General features: G+C 46.9%; 1 protein-coding gene across 3 annotated transcripts in view; it reads left to right on the plus strand.

Moving 5' to 3' along the window:
- The window catches only part of LOC140426433 (cytosolic phospholipase A2-like), a 251989-nt gene that overhangs the window by 159563 nt on the left and 68611 nt on the right, over window positions 1-23815 (plus strand). For all 3 annotated transcript variants that reach the window (XM_072511223.1, XM_072511222.1, XM_072511224.1), the window contains 4 exons: window positions 10498-10535; window positions 15810-15954; window positions 16955-17091; window positions 18320-18542. In XM_072511223.1, the coding sequence (XP_072367324.1) occupies window positions 10498-10535; window positions 15810-15954; window positions 16955-17091; window positions 18320-18542 (543 nt within the window). The remainder of the gene's footprint in view (window positions 1-10497; window positions 10536-15809; window positions 15955-16954; window positions 17092-18319; window positions 18543-23815) is intronic.

A 23815-nucleotide genomic window follows, 5' to 3' on the forward strand; every position in this document is an offset into this window, starting at 1 on the left:
CCTGTAGCTTTTGCAGTCCCATCTGCCAGTTCTTGATATCACGTTGAATGAATTGAATTGGTTGAAGACTGGTTTCTGAGATGATAGGGATGTCAGGAGGAGCCGAGAAGGATCATCACCATGGCATTTCTGGCTGAAGTTGATTGCAACAGGCAGTTTGGCGAGGACAAGTAGGTTTTTCGCTCTTCACCAGTCACAGGCCCAGTCTGGCAAATAAGCCCTTTAGGATTTGGTCAGTTGTGTGGGTGATGCTACCAGGCCACGTTTGATTATGGACATTATAGTCCTTCAGAATAATAATCGCTTATTGTTGTTAGCCTATTGTTCATGGCAATGTCACTAACTGTCACTGTCCCCCATCCTGTCTCCACCTTTTAAAGGTGGCCTCCATTGTGGCTGGCGCGAAGCTGTGATTGCTGAAGATGGGGGCAAGGTGGACATTGCGGTCAGGCCATAGCTGGTTCCATGCCCAGAGTGCGGCTATTACCGCTGGGCTTGCCTGGCGGAGATTGTGGCAAGGGCTCGGAGGAACGTTCCTATGCAGGAGCTCGCTTCCATCTTTAACCATTCTGCTTCTGGCTCCCTCGCCCATCCCCTCACTCTTTCTGCTGTGGCCGCCCAGTGGTAAACGGTGGTCTTCATTCAGGGTCACCACACTTTACCCAGCTAGAGTGGAAGTGGAAAATACGTTCCAACTTCAAGGGAAAACCATTTTGTCTTTCTCTATAATATCCTGGTAACAGGATGGAAGAACACATGCTGTGACTATTCAGTAAGGCCTTGGAAGAGTAGAAGCACTAATTGGAAATTAGTGTCTGAGTGGAGTCTGCACGTTCTCCCCGTGTCTGCGTGGGTTTCCTCCTGGTGCTCCGGTTTCCTCCCGCAGTCCAAAGATGTGCAGGTTAGGTGGATTGGCGATGATAAATTGCCCTTAGTGTCCAAAAGGGTTAGGAGGGGTTATTGGGTTCGGGAGATAGGGTGGAAGTGAGGGCTTAAGTGGGTCGGTGCAGACTCAATGGGCCGAATGGCCTCCTTCTGCACTGTATGTTCTATGGAAATTGCCTTCAAAGTGACAATATTTGAATGTCTGGCTGCTACATACTTTAACCAAGAACATCAGACCAGGACATTTTTTTTTTCAGCCTTCATTCGAAAACGTCATTTCTTTTTAAAAGAAATATATTTATTGAGGTTTTACATGTTAGCAAACAATGCAACAAAACCACAGGAATGGTCTAGCACCACAAGAGAAAGTAAAGGCTCAACATACATGAATACAGCGGGGAACAGGAGAACAGCAGTACAACTGGGTCAATGCACTCATTAGACATAACAATACTTCTATAAACCCACCAAAGAAGGGAGAGACAGGCTAAAGCCATTAAAACATGGTAAAATGGTACACACCTTCCCAAGTGGCGATTGGTCACAATTACCATAGGAGTCCAGGATAAATTTTTTGTGCCATGTTTGGGCACTCACCAATATATACCATCCTCAACTCCAGCAGTGCCAATGGCACCAATGACACACTACCACCTCCTTCCCTTGGATACTGGACCCTTCTGTACCCCTGCAGGATCCCATCACAGATTCTTTATACCCACATTTTCAAGAAAAAACAAATAAAATTTGTGAGAACCCCAGTTCTAAAGGGATGTTACAAATAAACCACCAAATGCAACATAATCCCAGTCTCAGACCCAGTACAGAACCAACATCGTTCCAACAATTATACAGCGAGGACCAGCAGCTGTATATTTGGATTATATTCAGTGCTGCCGACACCTCCCAACAAAAGGGAAGGAGAACTATCAGGAGTGAATCACAAGGTAACAAAGGGTCAGGATCCAACTGTGGATCCGTATATCCCCACTCAACCAAATAAGAAAGCGTCCCGACCACAAAGGGGGGCAACAGGATATCAACTAAAGCACAGAACCCGGCTCAACCCCAGGCCCCCATGCACACAAGAGTCCTCTCAGGATGTCCCTAATAAGTGCCTTCAAGAAGCGGCAATCCAAGCTCCAGGGGGAGCAGGATATCAACCACAGCACCGTGCCTAACCCAGCACGCTCTGACATGCAATCGTCAGGACCTCCGGCACACCCCAAAGCCCAAACCGCACCTGTACCTGTCGGTCCTGGACTCCTATGGTAATTGTGACCAATCGCCACTTGGGAAGGCCTGCACCTCCTCAGCCACATCCCGGGCAGTACACCTCCCCCACTGCTACTAAAAAAAAGCTGACAACAGCCCCAACGAAGGAGACCCCATCACCGAAGAGAAGAAGAATCATCAAGAACCCAATAATTGGGTGCCTGGGAAGAGGGGGGGGGGCAATTCCCCCCTCCCCAGTACAATAAGGGGAATCCCTGTGGACCGTGAAACAAACCAAGATGTATACCCGCACTCTGCTGACCCAGATGAAGAGAAGAAGAAAAAACCATCTCAGGAAAAGTAGCCCAAGCTGACCCAGGAATAGTCAAGTATTAATGAACCCACCTCAGCGTGCGCCGCCACTCATTACCTAAACAACACCAACCTCAAGGAAGAATCAGGAGGAACGCAGTCCTCCCCTAGGGAATCTGCCCAGGCTTCTGATGGAGAAAGACACAGGGCGGGATTCTGCGACCCCCCGCCGGGTCGGAGAATCGCCGGGGGGGGGGGGGGGGGGGGGGGGCGGCGTGAATCCCGCCCCCGCCGGCTGCCGAATTCTCTGGCGCCGGGGTTTTGGCAGGGGCGGGAATCGCGCCGGTCGGCGGCCGCTGGCAGTGGCCCCCCCACAATTCTCCGGCCTGCGATGGGCCGAGTGGCCGCCCGTTCTTGCCGGTCCTGCTGGCGTAAATTAGAATAGGACCTTACCGGCGGGACATGGCAGCGCGAGCAGCTTCCGGGGTTCTCGAGTGGGCGCGGGAGGATCTGGCCCCAGGGGGTGCCCCCACGATGGCCTGGCCGAGATCGGGGCCCACCAATCCACGGGCGGGCCTGTGCCGTGGGGGCACTCTGTCCTTCCGCACCGGCGGCTGTAGCGGTCCTCCATGGCTGGTGCGGAGACAAAGCCCTCTGCGCATGCACTGAGACGACGCCAGCACACGCTGGTGCCAACTCCTGCCGGCCGGCGGAGGCCCTTCGGCAAGCCGCTCCCCCGCCGGCTGGCGCGGCGCAAACCACACCGGGGCCGGCCTAGCCCCTGAAGGTGCGGAGGATTCCGCACCTTCGGGGCGGCCCGACGGCGGAGTGGTTCACGCCACTCCTTCCCGTCGGAGTTGCCCGCCCTGCCGATTACGGCAGAATCCCGCCCACAGATTCTTAAATTCAAATTAATAAGCAAAATAAAAACCCTATAAGGTTAACTCTGTCTGGGGGTCTGTCCTTAATTTCAATGAGAGCTTAACCATCCCTATCACACAACGCCACTCCAACCATCCACCCATCACCCTGCCCTTGCTTCACTCATCTTCATTTTCAACAAAGAATGGGGTGTCAAAAATACACTCCCTTCCCATAACAGCAAGGATAACAGCACATAAAAAATAACAGAGTAAAACTGTGCAGAGACCTATATCACATCATTGAATTAACATGGTTTTTGGTAGAACAAGGTAATAGGCAGGTTTTGCCATTATGCTCACTCTTTGCACACCCTTACAGGTGAACAAACAACAACAAATAGTCAACTGCATACTCATAAGGGAGTGACATCCAGGATTATTGCGGAAACGCAGGATAATAGCACCATCTACGTTGCTTGAAAAGGTTGAAACCATGACAGGATCATCGAACACTTCTCAGGATTTCACGAGGATCCCAACAAATGAGCACCTACATGGGTTTAAACTAGTTCAGCAGGGGATTGGGAACCTGAATTATAGCTCCAGTATACAGGAGGTTGAGAGTAGTGAGGTCATGAGTAAGGTTTCAAAGTTGCAGGAGTGTACCGACAGGCAGGAAGGTGATTTAAAGTGTGTCTTCTTCAATGCCAGGAGCATCCGGAATAAGGTGGGTGAACTTGCGGCATGGGTTGGCACCTGGGACTTCGATGTTGTGGCCATTTCAGAGACATGGATAGAGCAGAGACAGGAATGGTTGTTGCAGGTGCTGGGGTTTAGATATTTCAGTAAGCTCAGGGAAGGTGGTAAAAGAGGGGGAAGGGTGGCATTGTTAGTCAAGGACAGTATTACATTGGCAGAAAGGATGTTTGATGAGGACTCGTCTACTGAGGTAGTATGGGCTGAGGTTAGAAACAGGAAAGGAGAGGACACCCTGTTAGGGGTTTTCTATAGGCCTCCGAAAGGTTCCAGATATGTAGAGGAAAGCATCACAAAGATGATTCTGGATAGGAGCGAAAGCAACAGGGTAGTTGTTATGGGGGACTTCAACTTTCCAAATATTGACTGGAAACGCTATAGTTCGAGTACTTTAGATGGGTCCGTTTTTGTCCAATGTGTGCAGGAGGGTTTCCTGACACAGTATGTAGATAGGCCAACGAGAGGCGAGGCCATATTGGATTTGGTACTGGGTAATGAACCAGGACAGGTGTTAGATTTGGAGGTAGGTGAGCACTTTGGTGATAGTGACCACAATTCGATTACGTTTACTTTAGTGATGGAAAGGGATAGGTATATACCGCAGGGCAAGAGTTATATCTGGGGGAAAGGCAATTATGATGCGATGAGGCAAGACTTAGGATGCATCGGATGGAGAGGAAAACTGCAGAGGGTGGGCACAACGGAAATGTGGAGCTTGTTCAAGGAACAGGTACTGCGTGTCCTTGATAAGTATATACCTGCCAGGCAGGGAGGAAGTGGTCGAGCGAGGGAACTGTGGTTTACTAAAGCAGTCGAAACACTTGTCAAGAGGAAGAAGGAGGCTTATGTAAAGATGAGACATGAAGGTTCAGTTAGAGTGCTCGAGAGTTACAAGTTAGCTAGGAAGGACCTAAAGAGAGAGCTAAGAAGAGCCAGGAGGGGACATGAGAAGTCTTTGGCAGGTAGGATCAAGGATAACCCTAAAGCTTTCTATAGATATGTCAGGAATAAAAGAATGACTCGGGTAAGAGTAGGGCCAGTCAAGGACAGTAGTGGGAAGTTGTGCGTGGAGTCCGAGGAGATAGGAGAGGTGCTAAATGAATATTTTTCGTCAGTATTCACACAGGAAAAAGACAATGTTGTCGAGGAGAATACTGAGATTCAGGCTACTAGACTAGAAGGACTTGAGGTTCATAAGGAGGAGGTGTTAGCAATTCTGGAAAGTGTGAAAATAGATAAGTCCCCTGAGCTGGATGGGATTTATCCTAGGATTCTCTGAGAAGCTAGGGAAGAGATTGCTGAGCCTTTGGCTTTGACCTTTAAGTCATCTTTGTCTACAGGAATAGTGCCATAAGACTGGAGGATAACAAATGTTGTCCCCTTGTTCAAGAAGGGGAGTAGAGACAACCCCGGTAACTATAGACCAGTGAGCCTTACTTCTGTTGTGGGCAAAGTCTTGGAAAGGTTTATAAGAGATAGGATGTATAATCATCTGGAAAGGAATAATTTGATTAGAGATAGTCAACACGGTTTTGTGAAGGGTAGGTCGTGCCTCACAAACCTTATTGAGTTCTTTGAGAAGGTGACCAAACAGATGGATGAGGGTAAAGCAGTTGATGTGGTGTATATGGATTTCAAAACGCATTTGATAAGGTTCCCCACAGTAGGCTACTGCAGAAAATATGGAGGCATGGGATTCAGGGTGATTTAGCAGTTTGGATCAGAAACTGGCTAGCTGGAAGAAGACAATGGGTGGTGGTTGATGGGAAATGTTCAAACTGGAGTCCAGTTACTAGTGGTGTACCACAAGGATCTGTTTTGGGGCCACTGCTGTTTGTCATTTTTATAAATGACTTGGAGGAGGGCGTAGAAGGATGGGTGAGTAAATTTGCAGATGACACTAAAGTCGGTGGAGTTGTGGACAGTGCGGAAGGATGTTACAAGTTACAGAGCGACATAGATAAGCTGCAGCGCTGGGCTGAGAGGTGGCAAATGGAGTTTAATGCAGAAAAGTGTGAGGTGATTCATTTTGGTAGGAATAACAGGAAGACAGAGTACTGGGCTAATGGTAAGATTCTTGGTAGTGTGGATGAGCAGAGAGATCTCGGTGTCCATGTACATAGATCCCTGAAAGTTGCCACCCAGGTTGAGAGGGTTGTTAAGAAGGCGTATGGTGTGTTAGCTTTTATTGGTAGAGGGATTGAGTTTCGGAGCCATGAGGTCATGTTGCAGCTGTACAAAACTCTGGTGCAGCCGCATTTAGAGTATTGCGTGCAATTCTGGTCGCCGCATTATAGGAAGGATGTGGAAGCATTGGAAAGGGTACAGAGGAGATTTACCAGAATGTTGCCTGGAAGATCTTATGAGGGAAGGCTGAGGGACTTGAGGCTGTTTTCGTTAGAGAGAAGAAGGTTAAGAGGTGACTTAACTGAGGCATACAAGATGATCAGAGGATTGGATAGGGTAGACAGTGAGAGCCTTTTTCCTCGGATGGTGATGTCTAGCACGAGGGGACATAACTTTAAATTGAGGGGAGATAGATATAAGACAGATGTCAGAGGTAGGTTCTTTACTCAGAGAGTAGTAAGGGCGTGGAATGCCCTGCCTGCAACTGTAGTGGACTCGCCAACACTAAGGGCATTCAAATGGTCATTGGATAAACATATGGACGATAAAGGAATAGTGTAGATGGGCTTTGGAGTGGTTTCACAGGTCGGTGCAACATCGAGGGCCGAAGGGCCAGTACTGCGCTGTAATGTTCTATGTTCTACACTCGACAGGATAATATAAGGTCAGCAGTCGGAGGGTCCAACTGACCACAGGTCTTGAAGACCGGGTACGTTATCGAACATGATGTGCCAAGTCTCCAAATCAGGAATACTGAAGCATGCCAGCCAATTTTCTAACTCAATTGGGAACTCGTCTCCCACTTACTGCCAGACATGGACACTCCTCGCATGGCCCCTGGCTCCCGAATCCATCAGGATATGCGACACGCCATGCAGCAGAATCTCAATGAACGAAAGGCAGGCCTCACCAGGAGAAATGCTCTATCTAACACTCTCCCCGTGCCTCCACTATTTTCTCAAGGATACATCGCCGGTGAGCACCAAAGACCTGTAACTCAGAGCCGAGATCGTCATCCAGAACAACTCTGTCAAGGCAATCATCATACCAATGCCTACTGCATCACCCTGGCGTAAGCCCGCTCATCAGCAACAACGTCACTGCAAGCCAGGCCCCAGCCTAGCCAACTCTAACCACCTCACTCAAACAAAGATTCTTTACAATTTAACTTGGTTCCTTAGTGTAAAACTTCAATCAGGATCATCCAGGGACATATTACCAAGCATTTGTCCCGAAAAAAGACAATTATGAAATGTGCACAAGGATAAAGTAAAGGATTAAAAGACGAGCAGAGCCAGAACTCACGAAACCGCAGCCACTCCCATGCTCATATCATGTAACCCCCCCACCCCCCCAAAAGAAGAAGCCATTTCTGAAATCATAATAATTAATTTCATCTGCAAATGCTGATTAATACAGTTCTTCATGCATGGGCTATCCATGATAAAACATTTATACATTTCTGCTCATTTTTTATTTTTTTATTATTCTCCTTTTTCAAATATATTTTCCCTTCTTGCCTCACTTAAACAAGTTGATATCAGGAATCAAAATCTCTGGTTAGGGAGACGGATTTGGAATTCTGGGGCAATTTCCATTGGAACAGAAAAGGCTAAGACACAGGGCTGGATTGTCAGGATGGCGAGCACTCAGTGCCTGCTATTCCGAGAGTCAGTGTGTAACCAACCCATTGCTGCTGACACTAACAGACCCAGTACCGTTTTACACTCAATTGCCCTTGGACGGAAGTCCCACCTTGGAAAACTGCTGGCCAGTCAGATTGGCCGACAACTCTCCAGACACAGCGCTGCAATGGCCAGAAGAGGTACCGCAGTAGGCCTTCAGATCGAGGAGATCCCCCCCCCCCCCCCCCCCCAATCCCACCCAGGATGGAGATTTTTAACTATTTCTGTTTGGTGCCCTGTTCCAACCGGTACCTGCCAGCCTAAAAATTGGGGCAGGATGGGAAAAAGTCCTTAAGCGCACTTAAGTGCAGCACGGTGGCACAGTGGTTAGCACTGCTATCTCATAGTGCCAGGGATCGAGTTTGATTCCGACCTTGGGTGACTGTCTGCGTGGAGCTTGCACGTTCTTCCTGTGCCTGTGTGGGTTTCCTCTGGGTGTTCTGGTTTCCTCCTGCAGTCCAAAGATGTACAGGGTAAGTGGATTGGCCATGATCAATGCCCAGGGTTCTGGGGATAGGGCAGGGGAGTGGGCCTACGGAGGGTACTCATTCTGAGGGTCGGTGCAGACTCGATGGGCCCAATGGCCGCCTTCTGCACTAGGGGATTCTCTGGATTAAGGGCCTTAATAGGGGCATGGTGGGCTGTGCCTGTCCCACCCTGCAATTGTGTCTGAGTTGGGATGCTGTTTAAAATCCTGAAGGCCTTTGACAGGATGAAAAGGAACAACTGTTTTACTGGTTTGAAAAGTCAATAATGATGGGTCATTAATTTAAAATTGGCATTAAGCTGGTCATTTGAGAGATTAGTAGAAATGTCTTTCCTTTGAGTTGTTGCACACAGGAATGCTTGGCCACAGGGCCTGTTGAGGCAAGCAGCCTTTGCACTTTTTAAAAAACACTAAATAAACATCTGAAGCAGTGAAAGAGAGCGGAAATTGAGAATAGTTTGGCATTTTCCTGGAAAAGAAAAGACTTGATCGAGCAAAAAGCCAATCGACATTTCGATGAGCACTTGAAACGCCACAGCATGCAAGGAGACGGACAAAGTGCTGGAAAATGAGATGTGGATAGATAGGTTCTTGATGACCAGGGCAGACATAATGGGCCGCAGGGCCTCTTTCTGTGCTATAAAACTCAAGACTCTATGACATCCTTCTGTTCTGCAAACATATCTGTTTCTTATCCGACACTCTGATCCCTTTCTGGCCCTGGAGTATGCGTCTGAGAGAAGTGCTCTCCCCCTCCCTTTCTCTCTCCCTCTCTCTGTGCCTCCCTCATTCCCTCACGCCCATCCCCTCTACCAACCTCCCACTTTTTTTGGAAGCAGCTGGCCTCCATTTGGCAGCATCCTCCGAGCTCTCCCTCCCTGATATTTCTGATGAGATTGAGAACAAAAGTTGCAATTTTAACAACCTTTATTGGCAAATGTTAGTTCGCCTTTAAAGCTGGGTTTATATTCAGCACAAATAGATTTGCAGACTACCGTTTCATGACCGATTCGCAATTATACAGTGTTATAACAATGAGACAGTCATCTCTGCTTTGATCCTATTCGGAAAATAATGTCAGGTGCCCTGTTTTATTTTCTTATATTATAGAAAAGATTGTAGAGAAATCAGCTTCTTATTTCCTTTTCTCAGCTTATTAAAACTGTAGCCGCTTATTATCTCAGAATCTTTTGCCCTGATGTGTGGTAATGAATGTAGGAAAGCTGACCCCATACAGGTCCATCAGTGCTGGCCAAGCTCTTTTTACAAGCTTCCCTTGATGCCCACATGTGCATTTTCTGACAGGAGTCACAGGTCCCAATCGGGTGTAAGAATACTGTATGATAATTAGAAATAACTATAACTAATTCTTCAGTTTTGTGGCATGCTTAAAGCTCATTAATACAGACCTGAGGAGTTGACTCATTGTTTTTTTCTCAGATTAATCTGGTCAAAGATTCAGCTCTTGATGGGTGTACATTCTGAGTTAGTGGGAGGATGGTACACTTTGCATATTAAGTAATAAAGTCTGGAAGCTTTTGAGGTCAATTCCTGTTCTGCTGAGTTTGCAGATTCCACCCAGAGCAGCAGTAGAGGGCACTACTCACCTCAACAGCCTGGTCCATAGATACGAAAAGTTAATCCGTGCCCCATTTTCAATTACTACTGAATGACTCCTGCTGGAAATAGAATCACTACAGTGTGGAAGGAGGCCATTCGGCCCATCGTGTCTGCACCAGCCCTTGGAAAGAGCAACCTACTTAAGCCCACACCTCCACCCTAACCCCATAACCCAGAATGCCACCTTACCATTTGGACACTAAGGGGCAATTTAGCGTGGCCAATCTACCTAACCTGCACATCTTTAGACTGTGGGACGAAACCGGACCACCCAGAGGAATGTGAGTGTTGGCTAAGGACACAATTGGGGAAGTCACATTCTGTGGTAAAATGGCATGCCAGGACAAGCTGCCCCGGTATATGATCCAATTTGCAAACTACAGCTTTTAGGAGTTGGGAAGAAAATGTAAAAACAATTGTGATTTTGTTTGTGTTACTGTAACAGCTGGAGTCCAGTTCCCAATGTACTTCAGTTGTGATCAGTGATTGTCATGCAGCCCCACTGACTCCAGACTTCATACTAATCATGTAATTTAATCTTTTCCAGGTGACCACTGTATTTTTGGAAATGTACTTAGAAGTTTGGTATGTATCCTGATGAAGCTGAACTTTTTGCTAAGCTGTCTTCGTGATTGAATGTGAAACTGGTCAGAACGGTTTCTTGATCTCAGGCTGTAACAGGCAGGGGAGACTTGGGAGGAATGGTGGGGATGGTCATTTATGCTATTCTCCACGGTAACTGTCAATCTTACGGCAGGAAATCAAGATGCCCCTGTGGAAATTCAAACTGAAGCTCTATGTAGGATACAAATACTTTGAATGAACAGAGAAAGGCTTTTATGACATGATAAATTTGCCCTTTTTGCTTGACCTCAATGTCATTTACCCATCTTCTTCCCATATACAGGCTTGGGTGAGGAATGTTAACAAGGTATTAACGGGTAATATCCTGGACTCAGACTGTCTAGAGGCAGCTGAGAAAACTGGGCCAATATTTCTATACTTTGATCTCCAGGGAAGACAAGTCAAAGTGTCTTCATCAGTTGGAGGTCAGGGTAATTTAACTGGTTCACAGGCTTAATTCAGGCATCACTTTGCAGTCTTACATTTTGTCTTTACTTCAAGATTTCCTATGTCCAAGGAATAAATATTCTAATGGAAATTATCTTTGCCAAGGAGGGGGAAATGGCAGAAGGTAGAAAGAGGTCGGGAGATGGCAGGAGAGAAAGGGAGATTAGGGAGGGGGTGATTTAGGGAAGTTGGTTGTGGGATGAAAGGGAAAGTGAGAGTAGGAGAAGGGAGGAAGATGTGGATTCAGTGTTGTGATCAAGTGGGCCAGAGTAAGAGTGCAATTTCCCTATGTAAAAATCAATAAAAAGGAACATAAGAAATCGGTTCAGTAAAATATTAACCTCCCTCAGGATTATAGTATTTGTTCTCCCAATGCAGCCACTCCCATCAGTGCTCTTTCTGTTTGCCTGTCAGCTGACTAGAATCATAGAATTTACAGTGCAGAAGAAGGCCATTCGGCCCATTGAGTCTACATTGGTCCCTGAAAGAGCACCCTACCTCCACCCTATACCTGTAACCCAGCAACCCCACCTAACTTTTGGACACTACAGGGCAATTTAGCGTGACCAATCCACCTAACCCGCACATCTTTGGACTGTGGGAGGAAACCCGGGGGAAACCCACGCAGACACAGGGAGAACGTGCAGACTCTGCACAGAAAATGATCCAAGCCGGGAATTGAACCCGGGTCCCTGTCGCTGTGAAGCAACAGTGCTAACCACTGTGCTACCTTGCTGCCTAGACTACTTCCACCCATGCTGAGATGGTGCTGTCTGAAGATGCACAGGCCTTCTGAGGCCAGAGCTGCTCGGGGGTGTCCTGCAAGGTCTCCTACAGTCTCCTCATTGGTCTCCCACGAGCCATGCTGCAGTCCCTGTTGTAGCATTTGTAGGAGCAATAGGACAGGTAAAGACACATGGAAGGCAGGCACAAAGAGAATGCACAAGGGTGATTAGGTGACTTTTCTATGAAACTTTGGACCTTTCTTGATAGATTTGATTTTGTATGGGTTTTTTGATGCCTTTTATTTTTGCATTGCGGATGCTGTGTTGGTCTGTGATAGAAGGTAAGTTGTGGGATATTTGGAGAATTGGGCTTGTGTTCACTGGTACTGTAGTTGAATATGTCAATCACAGACAGCTGGGCTGTAAAGGGAAGCCGTTATTTTCCTCCTCCTGATCCTCCTCCTCTCTACTTGTAAATATGGTAGCACAGTGTGCTTAATTTATGATGGAGTTGTGCAGAATATAGTAGACTAATTGTGACACATGCTGTGATGAGTACTTCATGTTCCTCCAGAGCAGACAGTGGAAATGCAACTTGAACAACACAAAACTTTGCCCAGTGACGCCTATTGTAGCAACCTGGCTCTCATTAGCTCTATTCTAATTAGTTCTATACTGCCCATGTGAGGTTGGATTGTGCACCAGAGTCATGAGCCAGGTGGTCAGCAGACAATCCTGGTCATCCATTGATGCGATGATTGAAACACTGATGGAACAGCACACGGCACAGAATAAAGACATCCTGCCTGCACCTAGGGTACATTCAGTAGCATGGTTTGTTGAGAAACTGCACATTCAGGGAGTTTGAAGTCTTTGCAGTTGTGTTATGTTTCATCATTCAGATGCAGTGGCCGCAAAACCAGATGTATACAGTCAGTGGCATCATGCACCATCGGGGAAGCCCATCATCCAGACAGAGCCATGTGCATACTTTGCCTGTGTCTCTCTGGTCAGAGAGAAAACAATGTACTCCCCCTTCCTGGTTTAAAGAGTTCTGCCACCTCCTTTATACAGCATTGCATGGCAAAGTGGGAGGTGAGAGAAATGTCTGTGGCTTCAGCCTGGAAACATGCCAGTGTGAATAAATTCATGGCAATCGTCACTTTCGCAGCCACCACTGTCCTTGCCCTGCTCTGAGGCTACTAATCTGCCTGAAATTGGTGGCATATTTCAGTGAGCAGTTCCTTCATAAAATAGAGCCAACGCACACACTGTTCCTCGCTGAGGATGAGGTAAGAACAATACTCCCTGGAGAACCTGGGTGGAAATTCAGCAGGTTGGGCCTATATCCATTGGAGTTTTGAAAAATGAAAGAGATCTGAATGAAATATATCCTGAGAGGACTCGACAGCGTAGATGTTGTGAGAATGTTTGCCCTTGTGTGCGAGTTTAGAAGCCAGCGACACCAGTTACAAATTAGGGGTCTAAGATAAGGAAGAAAAAAAATGATCTCTGAGGGGCATTACTCTGGAGAATTTCCGTCTCCAGAGTGCAATGGAGGCTGACTCCTTGAATAAATTCAAGGCTGAATTAGATAGATTTCTGATCAGCTGGGGAGGCAAGGTTCCGGGGGTGGGGAAAAGACAGGAAAGTGAAGTTGAGGCCACATTCAGATCAGCCATGCTCTTATTAAATGGCAGATCAGAATCAAGGGGCTGAATGGCCTATTCCTCCTAATCTGTGTGTTCTTGTTAGTAAATGAAGCAAATCCTGTTGCTAAACTGCTTTCTACTTCAACATTACTTCCTTGAATAGATTTAACTGTCCCACCAACAGTCTTCAGTCTGAATTCTCATTCATATTCTCATAATCTGTGTAATTTGAAAAGCAGTTTTAGTTATTTTCAATGTACTCTTATTAACCTTCCTCTTTGAGAAATATTTTCTTTATTAATACCTGAATGACTAATGTGATATTCTTGGGTGTGCATCGCAATGTTTTGACTGTTTACAAGTTTCCCAATCTAAATCTTGCAGGGCTGGGGAAGTTTTGAAAATGTTGTTCATTTTTTTGGTTAGTTTGGCCTTGGGCCATCGCTGTAGCACTGTGGGGTAAAATCTCACCACATTCACCCACTGTATGTGTTGTTGGACCATAACGGGTTTGTAGTAAAAACTCCTGTGAAACTCAATTTTCTGTCCTATGATTTTTATAAACCATCTGGAACTCTTTCCTCTATCATATTTTAATTTCTATTTCTTTTTTCTCTTTCTGAATGTCACAGTATTAGGTACTGACACTCAGCTCTTAGAACACTACCCATGCAACTCTTCTGATGGTTACTTGGAGGCGTGTCTAATATCATGCCCACCTTGTTAGGCAACTTGGTAAAAGCTGGGCCGAAGTAACTATTTGATATTACAGTCATTTCACTGTAATTACCAGGAAGTTTATCTTGTGTATCTCTTACTGACCCTATCTATCTTAATTTTCCTTTTCACAGAATCCCTACAGTACAGAAGGAGGCCATTTGGCCTATAGAGTCTGCAAGGGCCTTTGGAAAGAGCATTCCATGCCTCCATCCTATACCTGTAACCCAGTAACCCCACTTAACCTTTTGGACACTAAGGGGCAATTTAGCATGGCCAATCCACCTAACCTGCACATGTGAGACTGTGGGATGAAACCGGAGCACCCGGAGAAAACCCACGGAGACATGGGGAGAAAGTACAAACTCCACACAGACAGCCACTGAGGTGGGAATTGAACCCAGGTCCCTGGAGCTGTGAGGCAGCAGTGCTAACCACTGTGCCACCGTGCTATTTATAGGTCTATTGAATACTTTATGTTTCTTTTCACAATCTTTGATAGTTAATTTCATTCCAATCGCCTCGTTGACTTTGCTTTGAAATCTTGGGCGGGATTCTCCGACCCCCCCCGCCGGGTCGGAGAATTGCCGGGGGCTGGCGTGAATCCCGCCCCCGTCAGTTGCCGAATTCTCCGGCACCGGATATTTGGCAGGGGTGGGAATCGCGCCGCGCTGCGCTGGTTGGCGCCACCCCCCCCGGCGATTCTCCGGCCCGCGATGGGCCGAAGTCCCGCTGCTGGAATGCCTGTCCCGCTGGCGAGAATCAAACCACCTCTCTTACCGGCGGGACAAGGTGGCGCGGGCGGGCTCCGGGGTCCTGGGGGGGGGGGGGCGCGGGGCGATCTGGCCCCGGGGGGTGCCCCCACAGTGGCCTGGCCCGCGATCGAGGCCCACCGATCCGCGGGCGGGCCTGTGCCGTGGGGCACTCTTTTCCTTCCGCCTTCGCCATGGTCTCCACTATGGCGGAGGCGGAAGAGACCCCCTCCACTGCGCATGCGCGGGGATGCCGTGAGCGGCCACTGACGCTCCCGCGCATGCGCCGCACGGCAAAGTAATTTCCCCGCCAGCTGGTGGGGCACCAAAGGCCTTTCCCGCCAGCTGGGGGGGCAGAAATCAGTCCGGCGCAGGCCTAGCCCCTGAAAGTGAGGGCTCGGCCCCTCAAGATGCGGCGAGTTCCGCACCTTTGGGGCGGCGCGATGCCGGACTGATTCGCGCCATTTTTGGCGCCGGTCGGCGGACATCGCGCCAATTGCGGAGAATCCCGCCCCAGATTTACATTCTTTTCCATTGAACCATTTTCCCACTAGCCTGTGGTTTCAAAGGGAGGTTTTTTTGTTGTTGCTGTAGCTTGGCCCTTTATCATTGAGTAGCTTGACATCATGCTCACTTAGTTACCAGTGAATGTCATACCTTTAGAATGATAAGACCACAGCATTTTTAGCAATAATAAGGGACATAATGTCTTCTCACAGAAGAATTTTTTGAAAATGCACTAATCAAGCTACTGTCAGAGGAAAGTGGGCCCCTGTATATGAAGGGTGTAATATAATTCCAACATCAAAAGGTTACTCCAACCATTTGTGCTTCTCCCTTGCAATGTTGTTCATATCTAAAAGATTGTGCTGCGACTCTCTCAATGCTCTGTTATGGTTTTTGAAATCACATTTCATTTCAACCACTCTATTTTCCTTCCAGTTCTTCGGCTGATCTGAGATTCAGCATGGCACTGTGTGATGAGGAGAAATCATTCAGGCAGAAGAGAAGAGAAGAAGCCTTCATAGGAATTAAAAAGCTCTTGGGTCCAACTAATTCCATGAATGCTCCACGATCAATACGTGAGGTAAAATATGTTTTTACCGAAAGATTCATCTTACTAAGGCTGGGAGATGTATTCAATATGGAGCATAGGGGTGGGGTTATCTAATTGCTGATTGGATGGGTAAATTTTATAACCTGCACAGATCTGTATTCCATGTGGGCTTCATGTTATATGGAGACTGTTATCAGCATCCTACCCCTGGCTTCTGGTCAGTGAAGATTATTAAATGAGGTTTTTATGAAGAACCTTTTATAATATCAGAACCTTTCAATGTGTTTTACAGACAATTAAATGCTTTTGAAGTCTGTTGAAATTGTTGAAATGTGTGAAAAACACATTTATCTGTGTGGAGGGATTTTGACAGAAAAATGTTGTTGAACATTTCAGTTTGAAATTTCACAAGCCGCCATTATTATGAAGTGGCAATTTAATATGGAAGTGTGCTCTGCAAACTGACACAAACAATAATAAAATAAATCACCAAGCTATTTGATTCTTCTTGTCTGAGGGATAAATGTTGTTCAGGATACTGGGAAAACTCATCTGCACTTCTTCAAATAGTGTCATTGGATCTTTTGCATCTATCGAAGAGGGTAGAAAAGGTCTCAGCCAGCACCTTCAACAGTGCAGTACACTATCAGTACTGCACTGAAATATCAGCCTGGATTACATGCTAAATGCTGTGGAATGGAGTTTGAATTTCTGATCTTCTCATGCCAAGGACATAATTGAGACTTTATGCAATGCTTCAACTCCCACAGACCTGAGATACCAAGGTTTTAGTTGAGTATTTCCCCCCAGCAGCTCTTCGTTTGAATAGTCATGTATCAACATCGCAAAATTAAACAATAAGTCACAATAAAGTGGAATAACTGTGTTCAATCACAGATTAAAACCCAGCTAGTTACTGATGTACAGCGGGTTCATCACATAGTTTAAGTTGGTTCAGTTTTGTAAGATAACTATATAGAATTATATGCAGTATAGCCTCTGGAGTGTGAACTTTTTTCTTATATTTCAGGTGCCAACAATAGCTATTCTGGGTTCTGGAGGAGGCTTTAGAGCGATGGTAGGATTTTCTGGTGTTATGAAGGCGTTGATGGAGTCAGGGGTTTTTGACTGTGCGACCTATGTCGCAGGCCTCTCGGGTTCCACTTGGTAAGTTCCACATCGAGAATCTCTCTCAGACATTGGGCGTCATTCTCCGACCCCCCGCTGGGTCGGAGAATCGCCGGGGGCTGGCGTGAATCCCGCCCCCGCCGGTTGCCGAAGTCTCCGGCACCGGAGATTCGGCGGGGGCGGGAATCACGCCGCGCCGGTTGGCGGGACCCCCCGCTCCATTCTCCGGCACGGATGGGCCGACGTCCCGCCGATAAATTGCCTGTTCCGCCGGCGTGGATTAAACCACCTTTTGAACGGCGGGACAAGGCGGCGTGGGCGGGCTCCGGGGTCCTGGGGGGGGCGCGGGGCGATCTGGCCCCGGGGGGTGCCCCCCACGGTGGCCTGGCCCGCGATCGGGGCCCACCGATCCGCGGGCGGATCTGTGCTGTGGGGGCACTCTTTCCCTTCCGCCTCCGCCACGGTCTCCACCATGGCGGAGGCGGAAGAGACTCCCTCCACTGCGCATGCGTGGGAAACTGTCAGCGGCTGTTGACGCTCCCGCGCATGCGCCGCCCGGGGATGTCATTTCCGGGCCAGCTGTCAGGGCACCAAAGGCCGTTTCCGCTAGCTGACGGGGCGGAAATTCCTCCGGCGCCGGCCTAGCCCCTCAATGTTGGGGCTCGGCCCCCAAACCTTTGGGGCGGCGCGATGCCCGTCTGATTGACGCCGTTTTGGGCGCCAGTCGGCGGACATTGCGCCGTTTCGGGAGAATTTCGCCCATTGTCTCCTGAGTAAAGTTGCATTGTGTGTACTGTTAGAAATGTCAAGCCCCTCCCTGTGGCTGAGAGATAAATGTAGTATACAGATCAGAGACTACAGGTTGATCTCTTCTCAACCCTATTTTAGCTGGTGTAGATATAGCTGGACAGCCAGAACATTACACTGGTTTTGGAAATTTAGCTTTCTTAATTCGGCTTCCACTATTGGTTTCGTTATGAAGTCCAATCACATCATTCAAACTGATTGGACAGAAAACCCTTTGGATTTTCTCCAAGATCCAGAACTCCAAGAACCCGGAAGTGTATTATGACATGCTGCCACATCACGTTGGATATTTATGAAGCAAGTGTTGGGGATCTGTTCCAATTTGCTTTCTTTGGGATTTGTGGGGAGAGGGAGGTGGCTGCCACTGTCCATAGTGACAGTGGTGCAAGGGAGGCAACTTGGCAGCATTGAAAGGCTTTTGTATTAGTCTCTTCATTACATATCTCCACTTCTCAATCAGGTACATGGCAGCGTTGTACTCTCACCCCGACTTTCCAACAAAAGGGCCTGGTGAAATCAACAAGGAGCTGATGGAAAATGTCAGCTACAGCCCGATGTACCTGCTGACCCCGCTGAAGGTCAGAAGTTACATTGAAGCACTGTGGAAGAAGAAGAGGTTAGGGCAGCCTGTGACCTTTACTGATGTGTTTGGGATGCTCATTGGCGAAACGCTGATTCAGAATGTAAGTTGGGAATATTTCCTGTTCCAGATTATCAAAGTGCGCGGCCCTGATGTATTTTAATGATGGCAGTGGTCCTCGAGTGGAATTGATGCTTCAGCACAGACAGACTATTTAATTTTGTCAACACACTGATGTTTTGACAGACCTGAATAGAAGGGCTGGCACCGACAGAATACATTAGATTTTTTTTCTGCTAAAGGAGATCCCAATTCTAAGGTCTTTCCCAAAACTGGAATAAATCTCACCTCCAGAGTTACTGACTGTATTACCCATGTATTAAAACAATATTTTGTGTTAAATCAGTAAGAATTGCTAAATATTTGTGTTATCACATCTACAAGGCACCATAAATCAAGACTACATGCCCACATGCGCTGAGCGAGAAGAATTTTATACATTTCTCGAAATCTATTGCTTGCTAAGAACTTTCCATCGTATATTAATTACGAGGCAGCTGGCCCTTAAACGTCAGCATTGCTGGGTTTGATAAATGAATCTTAGATGAGGTGACTCTTGAAGGAAGATTGCCCCTCACCTCACCACCACCACTATCACTCCCAGTTCAAAATACTCCTACTGGGCCTGCTTTTTTGCTTCCCTGGCTCGGAGACGTGCAAATAAATAGCTGAATTTTGTGAAATCTTTATAAGCATATCAGTGCAAACATTGTGCAGAGTGGATGATCCATCTTGGCTTCATTCTGAGGTCCCCGCCATCATAGAATCCAGTCTTCAGAACATTCGATTCAGTCCACATGATATTGAAAAATGATTGAAGGCTTGGACACAGGAACGGCTCTTGTCCTGACAACATTCAAGCTGTAGTATTGAAGATTTGTGTCCCAAAAATAGCCACACCTCAGGCCAAGCTGTTCCACTACAACTACAACACTGAAATCTACTCAACAATGTGGAAAATTGCCCAGGTATCTCCTGCCCACAGAGCAAGACCATTTGCTCTTAATCATCAGCAAAGTGAAGGAAGGTGCGGTTGGATTATTATCAAGCAACAATCTGTTCATCGATACTTAGTTCAGGTTCCGCCAGGGCCACCCAGCTCTTGGTCTAACTATGGACAAAAGAACTGAGATCCAGAGGTGAGGTGAGAACGACTGCTCTTGACATCAAGGCAGCATTTGATCAACTATGACCTCAAGATGCACTAGCTAAACTAACATCAGTGGGAATCAGGGAAGTGTTCACCAGTGGTTGGAGTCATACTGAGCACAAAGAAAGATGGTGTGGTCGTTGGAGGAAAATCATCTCATCCCCAGAACATTACTGCAGGAGTTCCTCAGGGTAATGTCCCCGGCCCAACAATCTTCAGCTGCTTCAGAATCGACACTGCCTTTGATTTTTTTGTATTATTTCAAGGGACGTGGGCATCGCTGGTTAAGCCAGCATTTATTGCCCATCCCTAGTTGCCCTTCAGAAGGTGGTGATCAACTGCTTCCTTGAACTGCTGCAGTTGTGGTGTAAGTACACCCACTATGCTGTTAGGGAGGGAATGCCAGGATTTTGACCCAGCGACAGTGAAGGAACGGCGGTATATTTCCAAATCAGGAAGAGAACCTGCAGGTAGTGTTGTTCCCATGCATCTGCTGCCCTTGCCCTTCTAGATGGTAGCCCGTCTTCCAGGTGTGCCCTCATGTTCTCCCTTGCATTCAATTCCCTTTAAGTCTCTAAGGTGAAGAAAGGCACATTTAGGTAATGACTCTCTCCCTCACACCTCTCTCCATTCCCACTTCCCGCTTTTCAATTGTGCACGTTGCTGCAGTCTGCACTCGAGCCTCCTGTCCAGCAGCGCCAGGGTTCTGAATTATACTTAATGCTTTTCAAGTCTGCTGAGCCTAGTGAGGTGAACTCTCTGAGCCATCAGAATGCTCCTTACTTTTGCGGTTTTGTACCTGCCGACTAGGAGGTGTATCATCTGGATCTATCTTTGGATTCACCTCTCTGGACCTGAGAAGGTCATTGATGCATGCGCTTCTGGCCCCGCAACCAGTTCCTGCTCACCACACCTCTGCTGCTGACTGTGCATGCCGCCTCCAGCCGTGCCCTTTTGGTGAATCTTTCTGTGGGTGATGGAAGGGAACAGGATGTTTTGTCTCTCACTCACCTCCAGTGAGGCAACTAAAAAGCTCTCCTTTGCTCTACGCCTTCCCCCATCTCTTGGGTAAACAGCAACCTCCGCAATGGCTCCTGCCTCTTCTTTAAATTAGGCCCATTGCTGCTTCAGTCATGCCTCCTTCTTGTGCCTGCAGCCGATAGTTTGGTTGTGAACACAATTCTAGGCCATTTTAACAGTTTTACCTATTATAATCGCAATGCAGACACATTGATGTTCCAGTGCGGGGTCAGGATCCAGATGTGACTGCGAATGGAAATCCCGCCCATTAGGTCTGTATCATAAGTAGTGGTCATTTTAACAGTGGCTTGCTTGCCTTTGGTGAGGAAGAGCTGATAAAATAACAAGAAAGTTCAGGGAAGTCTGCCACTCTAACTTGGGCTATATATTGATACAGACAAAATCTGTATCCTTTTCAGTAAGTCTGCAGTAGTGAAATTTGATGAGTAATCTGAGCTTACTAAAGATAATCAAAGTATTTTATACTATCAGACTTGCCCAATTACTATGAACCATTAATCAAGCAAAGATTGTAATTACAGAATGTGTGTAATTTTGAAATACGCACATAGATCTGAGTAAACCAAGAGACCATAGATAAATCGAGCTTGGTGTTTTTATTATTACGTGCAGTCTGTATCTTATCACCACCAATGGCTTAATCTATGCAGTATTATATTGCAGAAGCATTCCTGAGAGAAGACCTCATTGGTAAACAGGAGTGTTCAATCTCAAGAAGGATAGTCTGCTTTACTGACATCCCTGCTCGGTCAGCCCATTGAGCCAGAGCCAGGCCCCATCCATTCAGGTCGTGTCCTTTCCTTCATACTGTGAAAACTGGGCACCACCAATTTCTTTCTCTGTCAGAAATTAGCAGTGTCCCCTTAGAAATAAAGGTTCAGTTCTCGCTGCGAGGACTGAGGTTCATTTTCATTCCTTATTGATTGCACTTGTGACGAATGTCATTCAGAGTTATTTACAGCATGCCCCAAAAGCAAACATTACACCAGGAACTCCTGTAAAGGGAGCAGTGCACTATCCCATGTTGTAGTAAGTTGTGGGTTTAGACCTGCCGGCTTGAATCTTCTGGCCGTGTTCACCAGCGGGATCTTCCAGTCCTGCTGACGGCAAATGTCAGGAAAATCCGTTGACAGTGGTGGGAAGATCCCACTTCCGCTGCTGCAAAAATGCCACAGAGGGGGTGGAACAGCCCACCCGCAGCTCTTCAACCTGTTGAGTTCAAGATCTTGGCCTTGCCTTTGGCTCTTGTGTGACATTTAGACAATCAAAGCAGGAGTAATGTGGGAAAGAGTCAATCATTGGATCAGTCTGATGGAGTGATTGGTAGAGGGAGGGTACAGAGTCATGGAACCCAATATGAGTGTTAGAACTGTTAGCAGTATAAATTCATACGAGCAGGATGCAAAGGAATGAAACTTGGTAAAGATATGAGAATTGACAAGTCTGGGTGGTGGTTGGAGGTCAGTGTTGAGGACAGTATCCGTTCACAAGTTTGTTCAAGGCCCATGTAGAAAATCTCGACCTGACTTGGAGTTTCAAACTGGCCTTGTAGGAGCAGAGCCTCAGAGTGCCCCCAAACAAAGAGCATTGATACTGTGGGGCAGGTTACAATTCCCATATCGCCTGCTCTCTGAGGACTAACGAACTGTCAGCAGCCTGAATGCCTGATGAAATTTGACAATCCGAGAATATCCCAAAGTGATTTGCAGCCATTTGGCTGTAGTCACCATTGTTATGCAGGTAAATGCAGCTGCCAGTTAAAGCACAGTGAAACCCTACTAACAGCAAATGAGATGAATGGCCAGTTTATCAGTTTTGATGATATTGGTTGAAGGAAGGAAGGAAAGACCTGCATTATTGATGTGCCTTTCGTGGACTCAGGGCTTCTCAAAGTGCTTGACCACTAATGACATATTTTTGAAATGTTGTCATTGCTGTAAAATAGGAATGTTGGCCAACAGACTGAGAGAAGCCCCCGCGCTCATCTGTAAATAGTGCCATCTATCTGCCTTCAAGTTACACACTCCACTTTACTCATTTGAACTATGGTTTCCCTGTCTTGATGTTGCGTGTTAATTTTTGGTGATTAACCTTTTCTGTACTGTTTGCTATCTTGTATACATTTAAAAGCTACCCTCCAAATTAAAGGCTGCTTAACTTGATTGGTTAGTTTAGAAGGGTGAAATTGTTTGTGGTACAGTAGAAGTAGGGAATTAAGTTGGTTTGGGCTCAGTACTGGCTCATGGTCTACTTCAAGCTGAGGCTCGTAGGTCATTTGTGGCCCCTGAGCCTTAGTAACATATCCACAAATCCCCAGAGCACTCAAATTCCATTTACATTTATGTTCCTTACTCTCTGATTTGCCCTCCTGAAATTTGGGCAGCTGAAGTTTAGAAAGGATTTTTATCAGTGTCAGATTAATCCCTCATCAAAATAGAAAGATGTGATAGTATCAGTAACCTGAGGCATGTGCCAATTAATGGGAACATGGTACACAGTTCAGCAGGTTCTAAAGACAATTTAGGTACCACTTGTAGATTGCTGCATTTCTGGCCTGTTTTGCAGCCAGATTGTAAAGTGAATTTGGTCCCTCACCCGGCCCCACCAATCAGAGTGCAAAGATATCTGGAGGTTTATACACATACTTCAGTGTGTTTTATTTTACTTAATTAAGATATTTATCGAGAAACTGCACAGATGAAGTACAACATCCTGTTTCACAACAAGGTGTTGTTTAAAGTCCAGAGATGCAGTCAAATAATTGACAGTCTGTGTCTGTTTTTTAGCAGCACATACCGGCTGATGGCAGATTCATTACATTTTCTCCCCTTTCCTTTTCTCTCTTCTTCCCTGACTCTCGCTCAGTAACAATTGGGCAGCACAGTAGCATTGTGGATAGCACAATTGCTTCACAGCTCCAGGGTCCCAGGTTCGATTCCTGGCTTGGGTCACTGTCTGTGCGGATTCTGCACATCCTCCCCGTGTGTGTGTGGGTTTCCTCCGGGTGCTCCGGTTTCCTCCCACAGTCCAAAGATGTGCAGGTTAGGTGGATTGGCCATGATAAATTGTCCTTAGTGTCCAAAATTGCCCTTAGTGTTGGGTGGGGTTACTGGGTTATGGGGATA

This window comes from Scyliorhinus torazame, chromosome 7 (assembly GCF_047496885.1).
Source record: "Scyliorhinus torazame isolate Kashiwa2021f chromosome 7, sScyTor2.1, whole genome shotgun sequence".
Classification (NCBI taxonomy): domain Eukaryota; kingdom Metazoa; phylum Chordata; class Chondrichthyes; order Carcharhiniformes; family Scyliorhinidae; genus Scyliorhinus; species Scyliorhinus torazame.